We start from the raw sequence: 13194 nt of genomic DNA on the forward strand, positions 1-13194 counted from the left end.
TTCTATAATCTGTGAATGATTTTTTTTATTAAAATGTGTAAATGGCTGGGCAAATCAGACTCAAGTCTTGGAGTTACAGTTCATAGTAGAAGTAAATTAAGTTGTCAGTGGCTTCGCATTCATTTGGGGCATTTTTGTGGCTCAGATATACAATAGCAATGTATGCTACTGTAACTCTGTGTGTGAGTGTGCGTATGTGTTTGTGTGTGTATATGTACATATCAGTCAATCCCAGGAAAGCATTTGCCCTCCTCAGCATTCCTGGGATGTGATGAGTCCAGCATTCGACAGGGACAACCTGTTATCCACTCATTCACTTCCCACAGATGGCCAGCCATTGTCCACTAGCCAGCCATCCCTGCAGCACAGACACAAACGCAGGCACGCGCGCACTCGCACACGCATGCACGCGCACACAAATACGTGCAAGTCTGCATGCAATTGTATGTGTATAAAGTAAGAAACGGGCATGCACGTATCGATTTTTCCTTACAGGCACAAACACAGACACATACACATTTGTATGTGATTCAGATAAAAGTAATTATATTCTGTCTTTATAATTATGTTTTACCAATTCTGAAATCTGAAAACTATAAATAATCTAATGGTTTCTTTTAATTGTAATTATAAAAACTAGAGCAACACCTTATTGGTATTGGTATATATTTCGAAAAATATATATGTTGATTAGAAGTTTAATTCTTAACGGCAATATGTCAACACATATTGTGGAGACAGTTCCTTAAAAAAAACAAAAAAGGATGTATCAGTTTAAGGCAATTTTATCAAAAATGTTTTCTTATGTTACGCAATTATCACAAAAATTACTGTCGGTCGATATGTAAGTATTGGATGTTGCTATAATCAGTATTCTTATATTAATAGATCACATAAATACTTCGTTCACTCATCGTGATGACTCCACAGAGAATCACCCCCAGCATACTCAGCAGTTCCCCTCAGCTGTATGGAGCTTTTTAGCATCTTTCAGCTCATTGTTTTGGTTTTACAGCCTGCAGCATTAATATTTTTGATCCACTCTCACTGCGCTAATCAGTGTCATTTCCAGATGCAGAAGAGACCAGGTTCCAGCAAAAATAAAAATCCACTGTAAACAACCCGTCCAGCAACAAACAGCAGACAGACAAAGTTAGCAAATTAGTGAACTTAGCGATGCAATTAGGTGCTAAAGAGACTGATATTTCCCTCAGAAGAGTGAATGTTGGATTTACCATTCATCCAACAGCCAATCGTTTGCTAACAAGTTAGCAATATCAACTTAAAAAAGCTTCAGAGAAGCTCAACAATCCTATTTTATTCTTCTATATTTTATGATGCATGAATGCACGCAGATTTTAGTATTTCTGAGTCTTCATTTTAGTAGGCATAGAGTCAATAATCTGCTTTGGTTTGGTTGTATTGTATGATAAACTGATTCCAAACAGTTCTCAAAATTATGATCGCATCTGGTTTATTTTATCAGATTATTTTAGTGTCTTAAGTAAAAGGGTTTCATTAATTAATAGTAATGAGATTTAACTCATACAGTATATGTGAAATTTGAACACAAATACAAATTTTGTGCGATTTGTGCCCTATAAAGTTGACAAGAGCATTTTGTCTCTCCTTTCCAGATATTGTTTTTCTTCTGATCTCTGGTCGATGGATTTATCACTGACAATACAACAATATTTTAGTAAGTCTGCTTTTGCTCTCTTTTTTATGGCACTTTTTGTTGTCTGCTCTGACCTCAAAACCTGGTATAGGTTTTTGAATGTTGTCAGTTCTAAACCCACGACATTGACTTACCTTGAAAATAGTTCCAAATAAATTCACTACATGAGAAACATTTGCTCGAAACTAAACTGCCCAGGTGTTTAAACCGATTACTGAGCAGATATTGGTGAAACTATATACTGTATTTGTTACTCATTTGTAAACTGTAATGTCTTCAGTAGGAACCAATGGGAAGTATTGAGAGACCAACAATAAGAAAAAAATAGAATAACGCCAGCCTTATCATTTAAACAAATATCTGTTAAGCCCTAAAATTCATTCCCAATGACCTCCTCTTTTCCATATTTCACACTCTTCTCTCTCCAGACAGCACTTCTGCTCCCTTGTGTCTCCTGCTTCTTTCGTCTTGTAACTCCTCGCAGGGGCTTCCTGTGTGGTTCACCATAGACTCTTGTTTCTCTCTCCAGGCTAGAAAATCGAGTAAAGAATGGGTGACTGGAGCTTTCTAGGGCGGCTGCTGGAGAATGCTCAAGAACACTCCACTGTGATTGGAAAGGTGACTGATTGACTAATGATTAACTTGATGAATTTGAAATATTATCGGCTTTAGAGAACTCAGGGTAGCTGCCATGTGCAGATACTGTAGAAAGTAAGAATTTAAAAAATGTCGACATTGAACATAATCCAGGCTTTTGCAAAATTGTCCAATATCAATTTTCTTTTTTGAGGATAGAGTTGTATGGCTTAGATCCCTCTTTTACACAAAATCTAGCACAAGATCCACATTATTCCAGCTCAAGTGCCTAAAATAGTATCTGACCTTCTCAGTCTGGGCTGACTGCTCTGTTAATTGATTTAATTAATCTGTTAATCTTTCCGTCCTTCCTCCCCAGGTTTGGCTGACTGTCCTCTTCATCTTTCGCATCTTGGTGCTGGGTGCAGCAGCTGAAGAAGTCTGGGGAGACGAGCAGTCAGACTTCACCTGTAACACGCAACAACCCGGTTGCGAGAACGTCTGCTATGACGAGGCCTTCCCCATCTCCCACATCCGCTTCTGGGTGCTGCAGATCATCTTCGTCTCAACGCCAACCCTTATCTACCTGGGCCATGTGCTGCACATTGTCCGCATGGAGGAGAAGAGGCGGGAGAGGGAGGAGGAGCTCAGAAAGGCCGGACGGCACCGGGAAGTCCATGACCCCCTCTATCACAGCGGAGTTGGGGAGGTAGGAGCAGGAGCTGGGAAAAAAGGGAAGCCACCAATTCGTGATGAGCATGGGAAGATCCGGATCCGTGGGGCTTTACTGAGGACCTACATCTTCAACATCATCTTCAAGACTCTGTTTGAGGTGGGCTTCATCCTGGGACAGTACTTCCTCTATGGCTTCCACCTGAGGCCGCTCTATAAATGTGGTCGCTGGCCCTGCCCCAATATTGTGGACTGCTTCATCTCCAGGTTAGAGAGTAGGATTTGTTTATTTTACTTGTTACTTTGTGTCTTAATTTTCTTCTTGTTTGTGTGTGTGTGTGTGTGTGTGTGTGTGTGTGTGTGTGTGTGTGTGTGTGTGTGTGTGTGTGTGTGTGTGTGTGTGTGTGTGTGTGTGTGTGTGTAAGGCCAACATTTCCATTTCACTGAAACTTTTTCATATAACACTATACATCTGCTTAATGAAAACTGTTGCTAGCATACTTTATCCGCTCTAGCTGTCTAGATAATTTAACGTTACCTCTTTGAATTAGTTGAAAACTTTTTCTTGTTTCCACCTGACCCCTTTTAAAACAAGAACCCAGGAATCTTAAATATGCATTTGATGGCTACATACATGATACTGTGCCAAAAGACTGAATGTAAAGTTACATGACATTGTGCTAAAAGATTTAGACTAATGCTGCATGCAAAAATTCAGCATCATCACCAGTTGATGATCCATGTAGAAGACATGGAAATAACGAAACGTTTGTGTATTGCTGTGTTGAGCTGACACATAAGTTAGCTTTTTAGCTCGTTGCATTATACAAATTCCAAAGAAAATGCAGGTTCAGACTGTTTCGTTCTAACATATCTTCATGTGGCTGCTTAGCTTACATACTTGTTCGTATCTTTACTTTGTTTTCACTTTTAACACAATAAGACTAAGTCAAAACCAAGTATATGGTTGGACCACCCCTAATCCTTTTGCTTCTCTCCTACTGTCTGTGCCCACATATAAAATAATTTCATACAGTTGAATTCCCAGTAAAGCTCATTTACAGGTGTTTTGGTTTTTATTGTCAGACAATGTATAAAGGATGAAATAGTGACTGAAATGTGGCCCATTAAGACTACATGTTAACCAGTCACTCCCAAGCCATTTCCAAGCTGCTGCTCTGCAGTGCTAAAATGCTGATTTTATAACCGTGAAGTCGTCTGACAAAATCACCATACACCTAAGTTAAAGACAATGACTGAACTCTGATTTCGGCTATATTTACTTATCACTCAGAGAGAACGTTAGAAACTCATTCACGTCTGTGTCAGCTGCCGTGCAGTCATTTGAATGAGACCCATAGAGAGGTGTGCCTGCGGAGGAAAAGCACGACCCTTGGGGCAATGCTGATGACTCTCTTCTGCGGAGAGTAGCTAAGGTTTGTCCAAAAAATTGCCAGATTCGCTAGGTGCTTTTGTGGGAAAAAAAAAGGGGGGGCTGAAAAGTCGGTAAATCTTGTCGCCTGACAAGGCGCTGCCTATAAATGCCCCCCTCTGATGATGTAACAGAAACTGTTTGCGCCAATTCATTTTGAAAGAGCAATGACCAATGGGGAAACTCCAACACTCGGCCCACTGACCAGTGGTGTAACTTCAGCACTCAGTCAGGCTGCATTTGGCGGACCAAAGTGTAATTTCATCACTCAGTCAGTCGCACAGTCAGTCAGCAACATTAATTTTTTTTATAGGGCTGGCCCTGCTGTTGCGGTCCAGCCAACAATAGGAAAGGCTTTTGGGGGAGAGGACTAACTTGGCTGGGATTGCTGAAATGTAAATTTTGCCTAATCCAATAAAGAGCAGAGTTATCTATCGTTCCCCTAAACTCTGATAGCATCCAGTACTAGCTTCCACACAATGGGAAATACTAAACAGTGAATGTGCAACTTGTGGAAGGTGCTTTTTTTAACGTAACTTGTAACCTCACAAACTAATGTAGTTCAGTAAATGTAGGTAGTGAGCTAGATAAACTGGACATGCTAACAACTGCAGCTTGGATAAGAAAAGATAAATGCACTGTTTAATCCTTTTTTTACACTTTTGTTTTTGTTTTTTTTGGTTTTGGAAGGGCTAAAAAAGACACCATGCTTGAAACTCCTTCAGTGCCAAGTATCACTCTTACTAAAGCCCTATGAACACTGCTTTTGATGGAGAAACCATAAGCTTGACAGGCTGCCGTGCCTAGTTGCCATCGCTAAGCTGTGACTGGACAATGGCTGCTCAGGGGAGCGGTTTAGAGAACAGTCATTCAACCAGTCTGAAAAGCATTATCACAAAAAATAAAATAGAAAATAAACATGATCACAAATTAAACAATAGCTACACATGCTTAATAGTTTTCATATTTCATATAATGTTACCTTGGTTATACAGTTTCTTGTTACATTTTCTATACATACGATTGTTTTTATTTGTGAATTAAATCTATTTTTGTTTGTTTGTTGTCCCAGGCCCACTGAAAAGACAATCTTCATTATCTTCATGCTGGCAGTTGCCTGTGTCTCTCTGGTCCTCAACCTGCTAGAGATCTACCACCTGGGCTGGAAGAAAGTCAAGCAGGGGGTCACCAATGAATTTGTACCCGACAGTGAGTCGCTGATGCTGAGTGCAGACGAGCCCGGAGATTCAGAGACGATTCCTGAGCAGACCTCTCCGTCGGTGCTCGACTGTTTGCCAGCCTATGCGAGTGTGAACGTGGTGGGAGGTAGAGCAGCTGAGGGAAGAGCCTACAGACCAACAGAAGCACCCCCCAGAGTTATCTCTTTAACCCCTAACATGGCCACCACCCCTGTGCCCACTGAGCTCAAGCTGGATCGCACAGCATTCCACCCAAACAACTTCTTGTTGGAGACCCTACCTCCTTCCTTTTATGGCGGTGGTGACAAAGTGAGTGTTGGAAGCCACGGGCAGCTGACTGCAATGGAGCAGAACTGGAACAACATGGCGCTGGAGCTCCATAACATGAGTGGAAAAAACTCCGCGTCCTCCTACCCTCCTCCTCTTCCCTCTCCTCCCACCTCCGCCTCCTCCTCTCGGGAAGAGACGACTCCAATCCCTCCACAAGAGGAGCAACAGTCAATGTTTCCGACACTTCCTCGTAACACCCCTCTTTCCCGCCTCACGCCAGAGGAGACAGCGGTGGATGAGGAAAACAATGTCACCACAGCACCTTGTATGGTTCCACATGATGACTTCACCATGGTCACCATGGCGGAGATGCATCAGCCTCCATCTCCCGCTGCGACAGACATCCCCAAGCCAAGTCGGGCCAGCAAGAGCAACAGTGTCCGAGCTCGCCCTGATGACCTGGCAGTGTAGCTAAAACACACACACTCACACATTTACACAACCATGCATACATGCTGGATACACATAGAAAACCTACATATGCAGTTTTTTCACATTTGCCCAACAGCATAAAACCACACAAGCACACCCTCCAGCAAAAGACTGATGCTATGCAAGGCAGACTTTAACAAATAGAGAGTTTGCTGCTTATTTTAATTTCAGAATTATGAACCAGACATTGGGATAGATAGAGTTTGGCCAGATTACACTGATGGTACCCTGCTGATGACCTGTCTACATATCAGTGATAATATGTCAAAGTGAGCTCAACCTTTAAGACATCTGTTCATAGGGGCTTTGAAAAAGAAAGAAAATCTTCCAGTAAAACATCTGGAGGTGTTTCGGAGAGATGTCTGTGCACACGTGGGATCCAGTTCTGAGAATTTTCTATCATTTACCACCATTTCACAGCATCATGGTTATTCAAAGAAAATTGGGGGGGGAAAAAGAACAAAAAAAAAACCAAACAAAATCTGATTATAGTTGATAAAGAGGCCGGCGCAACGCTGTTGCACACTGACAACATTATAGTAAAAGACAATCAATGGATAAATGCAGGGGAGGAAAGAAGCCAATTCAAAGAGCAGGTAAAAGAAACTTAAAAAGGGAACTTGCAATCAAAAACAAAAGAAAGAATAGAGAAAAAACATGATAAAAATAATAAAATTTGGCGTTGTCAATGAGATGTTTTTTCAACTGAGTTTTGAAAACATCTAACAAAGTAGATCTTTGACTTCAAACATAGGGACTTCTATATAGTAAGGTAAATTCTAATTCTATTAACAAGGGTCTTAGAATTAATTGGAAAAAAATTAAAAATCGAGGCTATTATGTACAAACAAATATGTAAACATACACATACATAAAGGTTTTCATAAATATATTTAACATGGAGCATCTAAATGACTCTGGCAGATTTTCTTAAAAGAAACTTTAATAATTTCAAGATTATTTATAAATATCCGTGCTGAGTCTCTAGGGTATTTTTTTAGGGTTTTTAGTTATTTATCTAAATATTATAAAGCTTGTCTTTTTAAAATTGGGGGTAAGTTTGTTCAGGCAGGCTAGCAGTCACGAGTAGATCAGTACAGTGGACAAAGCATAAATTTTAAACGTGCCTTCGATAATGCATACAAATATGAGGTTGTAGTATGAATGATGTTATTTTTAATCTATCTATTGCTTTTAACTCTCTTGTTGAGCACAACTCTGATAAGAGAGTATTGCATAGGCATCAACCATTTTAGATGGAGACTCAGTAAGAGGTGATTCCAGTCAACTTTTTCAAATGCCATATTGTGACAAGAAGCATAGGGCATGAACAAGCAAACACCCCTGATCACAGTATTATGACAGCATAACATACTAACATTATTTAACACAAAACCACGACGAAGCCAGTTCTCAGACTAAAACGTGCACTAACCATGTTTAGCTCGTACTGTTGAATTAATAGTTTGACATTTTGGGAAATGAGTTAATTCCCTTTTTTTTGCTGAGAGTGAGATTAAGGGATCATTAGCACTCTCATGTCTGTTTGTTAACTGTGGAGTTGCTAACTGAAGTCGGTTAGCTGAGCTTAGCATAAAGACTGGAAACGGGGAAACAGCTAGCCTGACTCACCCCAAAGAATGGCTGCAAAGCCTCCATGGCTGACAGTTATATATAAATAAAATCCAATTTGAACACTAATACAATTCCTTCAGCAAATTTAAATTTTAAAATGTGTTTAAAGTGCATTTTATTATATAAACTGTAAAAAAAAAACAGCTCCAAATGTGAAACGCAGCAAAACTGAACAATTTAAGCCAAGCAAATGGTGAGAAATGGCTAGTAGTGAGGGTAAACAACAATCCTAAATCAGAATAATGGGAGGTTTTTCTGTTCTTTGCATTCTGCCAACATTGCGTGAACACATCATTACAGGTGCTGATAGCTGTATTTTTGAACAGGCTAGCTGTTTCCCCCTGCTTACAGTCATTATGCTAAGCTAAGCAAATCCTCTGCTTTTTCTAGCTCTGGAGTGAAAGCACGGACATGAGAGTGGTATCGATCTTCTTAGCTAACTGTCAGGGGGGGGACTTCCAAAAAATGCAAACCATTCGTTTAAGTGATTCGATCAGCATTATCTCAGCCAGAAGCTGAAGACCTCCAACATGGCTGCCATGTTGGAGATAGTGTGTTGCAGCACCTAAAATCTGTTGTATTAATGATTACTTGCTTAGCAAAAAGAGAGAAATTAATAGCCAGCTTGGCTGCCACTTGCTGTTCTGGCCATACTCTCTCTTTTTTTTTTTAAAGAAATTGAACAGGGAAGGTGTATAGGCCCATGAAATGGGGATCACAAAAATACACACGCATATACACACCCACAGTATTTATATAGCCAACACAGACACGAATAAGGAAAGGTTATGAGGAAGATGATGATGATGATTACGATGATTGGACTAACTAATTAGATTGGGAGCATAGAGGCAGCAATACTATACTCCTTTACTTTCATCTTTCTTTTATTTCTTTGCTGGGAGACATCAGAGGAGAGGTTTGCACTTTTGTTTCTTTATTTTTATTTTTCTTGTGACGTGATGATGGAGCTGTGTGTCTGTTTACTCTGTCCGTCTGTGTGTACTGCGCTCACCCAGCCTGTAATATCGATGAGGAGAGGGATGCTCCGATGTTAGGACAGAGCAGATGACTAGAGGAAAGCAATAAAGCAGTCCCACCCTGAGACAAAGTCCTTAGGCTTCGCAGGCTGCGGGAGTGTGTGTGTGTTTAGGTACCTTAATTTGTTTCAGTGTTTACAAAATGACATCTCTGCAGTTACATCAGGGTAAACTATAAAAAGTTTATAAATATGTAAATATACAGATTGATCGTATTGATAGACACCACAAGATAATATACAGGACTACTTATATTTAAAAAAAAAAGTTGTTAGTTTCTGATCAAGCTGCAATTTATAAAGACTTTCTCCAAGAAAACAATCAATCAAAAGTGCTTTAGTGTTTTCTGACATTGGCCCCACTGGTCTCTTTATACAAAATTAAAAAAGTTGATGCAAATAAAAAAGAGTACACGATCAAGGTCTAAACTACATTTCTTTATTAAAAAATTTTGAAGCTTTGCAGCTTGAATGGAGCATAAAAATCGGTACACCTTCTTTCAGATGCTTGTGTTTGCAGTGTGTTAAAGAACTGGTGAGTTCCCCTAGGTGTTCTGTATAGGAGAACTCTAAGTTAATTTTTCTAGACTAGCTGTAGAATATACAGTAGCTTTTAGATTTTTTGAAAAAAGAGAGCAATATGATCTGAAAAAGTGATTTTATTTCTCTGTTAGTTCTTAACAGACATCCCAATTAGGAAAGTTCATTTTTCCTGTTCTTCTCATTAATTCCTGCCAAAAGAAGAAGAAAAAAACATATAGAAAATGGCTCATATAAATTCAGTAGTTTTGCCTTACAGCAACTTCCCATGCTTTATCCAACATTCAGGAAAAAAACAAAACCCTAGTAGCAATGGAGAGTGGTTTGGGGTAAACTGCGTTTTGGATTTGTACATCTTGTGTTTCTTTCTGGGCAGAATATTACAGGATTACTTGAAAAATACTAGAAAAAGTGCTAGATTATATCACCTGACTTCCTATGCCTGAATTAGCATTTGAACACCATAACAAAAATAACCAAATGAATGTATGTTTACATCTGGATAAAATCAAAATGTTGTTTTTGTCCACATACTAGCTTTTCCGGAGATTTCTTTGTTTTTGTAGTTTTAACCAGTTTGGGTAAGATGAGTTACCATCAGGTAATTAGCCCATGACTTTGTTACAATATTAGTGTTACATTGTCACAATCATGGGTGTTAACCATCTCCCAAATGAGGACACTGGTTGTGCTGCATGAGATTTTTTTAATTGCAGCTCTCAAATCTTAGAGTGCCTTGATTAATGGTCATATACAGTAAAAATAAATCTAGATACTGAAAATATTTCCCCATTTGGATTCATGGCAACTTGGGATTTGTTCATAAACTTAAGTATCACACTTGATTAGCATTCAGACATTTGGAAAGCAAAGCCATGGCCTAACTGAATAAAGTTAGCTCTGTTTTTACCGAGGCTAACTTCTAAATTGCCAGTGTTAATAGCATGTTGCAATATTTTTTGCACATTATCAAAGTTAATAATTATTGCCAATTGATTATTGTTTGATGAGAAGACCACTACCACTCTCATGTCTATTCATTAAGTACAGAGAGACAGCCGGGAGTCCGTTAGCTTAGCTTAGCATAAAAAAATGGAAGCAGGGGGGAAGTAGTTAGCCTGCAAAGTTCAAAAATGCGCCTACCAACGATTATGGACCTGGCTAACAGTTCCCCTCTGCTTCAAGATTAGAAAATCTAGCTTTCTCCTGGCTGTAGCCTCATATAACAGACAGATATGAGAGTGGTCTGGATCTTCTCACATAACTCTCAGTAAGAAAGCAACACAGGTCTGTTACATTTGACCACTATGTGGTCTTACTGTTGACTATGCTATGACACTATGCTATGATTTGAGCAGAAACATCAAGTTTGTGATTAAGCCGATGTTTACAGTAAAATAGCTTTAGTTTGATTTGGAATCTGAATGGGCTGTCATGTTGAAAGCAGATGTATCTGCCCACCCATAACCTTAATTTAGTGTCAGGGCCTTTGGCATTGAGATATGTTGCCTCTCAAGGTGTATTTTAAAAAATCTAGGTTTTCAAGTTAACGATCTTCATCTTTTCATGAATGCAACCGCCTAACTTCTATAAACTAACATAAAACATGAGGTGACAAATGAGAAGCAAGATGCAGTGAAAGGCACTTCATTTTTAGCACATTAACTCTATTTTAGTTACGAACAACTAATTTTGTTAACCATAGGGTGAACTAGAGACTGAATATATGCTGTTTGCTGACCGTGTCAAATGTTTACATGTCTCTGGTCGAACTTAGGTGCCAATAAACAACTTCAGCACACCATGGCAGCTGAAGTGCTTAATCTGTTTTGTTATTAACTGTTATGTGTATGATTTAACCAAAGATATTTACCACACCAAAGACATTTGTGCCAAAGAGATCACAATACTTGATGGATTTTTAAAGAGCTTTGCTTGGGAACCTCACCCTTAACAATCATGGCTTTAACCACAAGATCAGTTTTACAACCCTTTTGTGAATCTGGGAACAGCGAATTCCACCAAAAAGACATTATGTTGAACTTTGTCTCTAAAAAAATGTTAAAACAAGGTTTATTTTACTTATTTTTATTGCTGAAATGTTTTTTCATAACCTTGTTGTTCCAAGCTGTTATTAGTACTATTAATATGTAGATAAAGATTTGCACAGTTAGATAGATAGAACGCTGTTATGAGGATATTAAGATATAAATAGAAAAGAAAAATAACAAAGGGTGTCCTAGGAGGAGGGATATTAGGGATATTAACATATTTTTGTTTATTTATGGCAATAGTTCAATCAAAATTAGACTTTGAATGGACAAGAAATGAATCTAAAGTGATTGTTCTTTTTCTGTCCTGAATATTGATTGGGATACGTTTGGCTACTCCAGCTTTTACACCAAGGATGTGCCTTGGATCAAAAATCCCACAACGGAAATTGGGATTTTTCATGGTGCCCCTACAAGCAGGGACACAGACTCCCACGTCTTAAAAATGAAGAAAAACCCCCTGCTATTACTCCCATTGTAAAATGACTGTCTTTGAAGAGAAGTGCCTTGCGTCTGAACCTTATGTTAAAGAACATGTTGATGTAAATGTTCATTTACCTCAGATGTTTACAGAACTGTTACTGAATAAACTTTTTTGTACCATACTGGTTTTCTGTCATGGTTAGCGTTTTCTTTTTGGGTTATTTCTTTTCCATTTGGGGTACAGAAACCGAAACCATTTGGCCAGTTATCCATTCTCAGAAACAAAAAAACCAAAAAAAAAACCAAACCAAGGTAAACAAAAACAAAAACAAAAGAGCAAAATTCTAAGGATGGGGTTAAGCAGTTTGTCTGCTCTGACATTAATGTGAGCAGAGCTGGCTAACTAAAGTATTATCTACTGTACTAGCTTTTGTACGTTACTTCAAAGAGTCAGTATATTGTAAGCTTATCACATTATTACATGGGGTGAGAGGTTACATTGAATAAGCCCCCTTCAGTACTGGAAGCTGGTGTAACACCAGGTGCCACATTTTACTAAATATATCAGAGTTTACATTAATGGTAGATGCTCTGCTTGTCCTGCTCTGTATTGGATTTGTCTTTCTTGAGTTTACCTGAGTTGACTTTTCCAAATTCATCAGTTCTTATCCTCAAAGCCTTTTCTCACGTAACTCAGTATTTGAAAATACAAATGATAAAGCCTACTTTTAACCTCTATGTTGCTCATCCAAGTAACTTATTATGTATTTCTATGACAAACAGCTGAACATACTATGTTAGAAATAAATACAAGTCTGATATACCACTGCACTATAATATTTGGGCTAACTAGCTCTACCAGCAGTCCACAAACAATACAATACTAAGATTTTCATGTGTTAAATTTGCCACTGTTAAAGTTCTCTGGTAGTTGGGCAAAAATACAAAATAGGGCCTAAGCATGCCAGTTTATCCACCATTAGTTCCACCTTGGATCGAGATACAGAAAATTAGGGGCTGGATTCCAATAGAACTTGCTGTAGTTGTTCATGGTCCCCAGAGGATGAATGTTCTGGTGAGCCTGTAACCTTTCCTCTAGTCCCACTGTCAGGCCAAATGTTCCGCTTGTACAAAACACACACCAAATTTTAAAACTCAGATTGTAATTAAATGTACCAAACAGATCC

At 38.8% G+C, this 13194-nt stretch overlaps 1 protein-coding gene across 1 annotated transcript; it reads left to right on the forward strand.

The window, feature by feature from the left end:
- The first annotated feature begins 2227 nt into the window (after positions 1-2227).
- LOC120798092 (gap junction alpha-3 protein-like) lies at positions 2228-6298 on the forward strand. Its single transcript, XM_040142114.1, has 3 exons — positions 2228-2296; positions 2634-3193; positions 5431-6298. The coding sequence occupies exons 1-3, from the start codon at positions 2228-2230 to the stop codon at positions 6296-6298; spliced, it is 1497 nt and encodes a 498-aa protein (XP_039998048.1).
- The last annotated feature ends 6896 nt before the right edge of the window (positions 6299-13194 follow it).

This window comes from Xiphias gladius, chromosome 13, assembly GCF_016859285.1.
Source record: "Xiphias gladius isolate SHS-SW01 ecotype Sanya breed wild chromosome 13, ASM1685928v1, whole genome shotgun sequence".
NCBI classification, from domain to species: domain Eukaryota; kingdom Metazoa; phylum Chordata; class Actinopteri; order Istiophoriformes; family Xiphiidae; genus Xiphias; species Xiphias gladius.

Bases quoted from the DNA above. Each gene is read 5' to 3' on its own strand.
- LOC120798092 (XM_040142114.1), top strand. From the start codon at position 2,228: ATGGGTGACTGGAGCTTTCTAGGGCGGCTGCTGGAGAATGCTCAAGAA. The intron at 2,297-2,633 runs GTGACTGATTGA...CTTCCTCCCCAG, and splicing joins ACTCCACTGTGATTGGAAAG to GTTTGGCTGACTGTCCTCTT. The intron at 3,194-5,430 runs GTTAGAGAGTAG...TTGTTGTCCCAG, and splicing joins GTGGACTGCTTCATCTCCAG to GCCCACTGAAAAGACAATCT.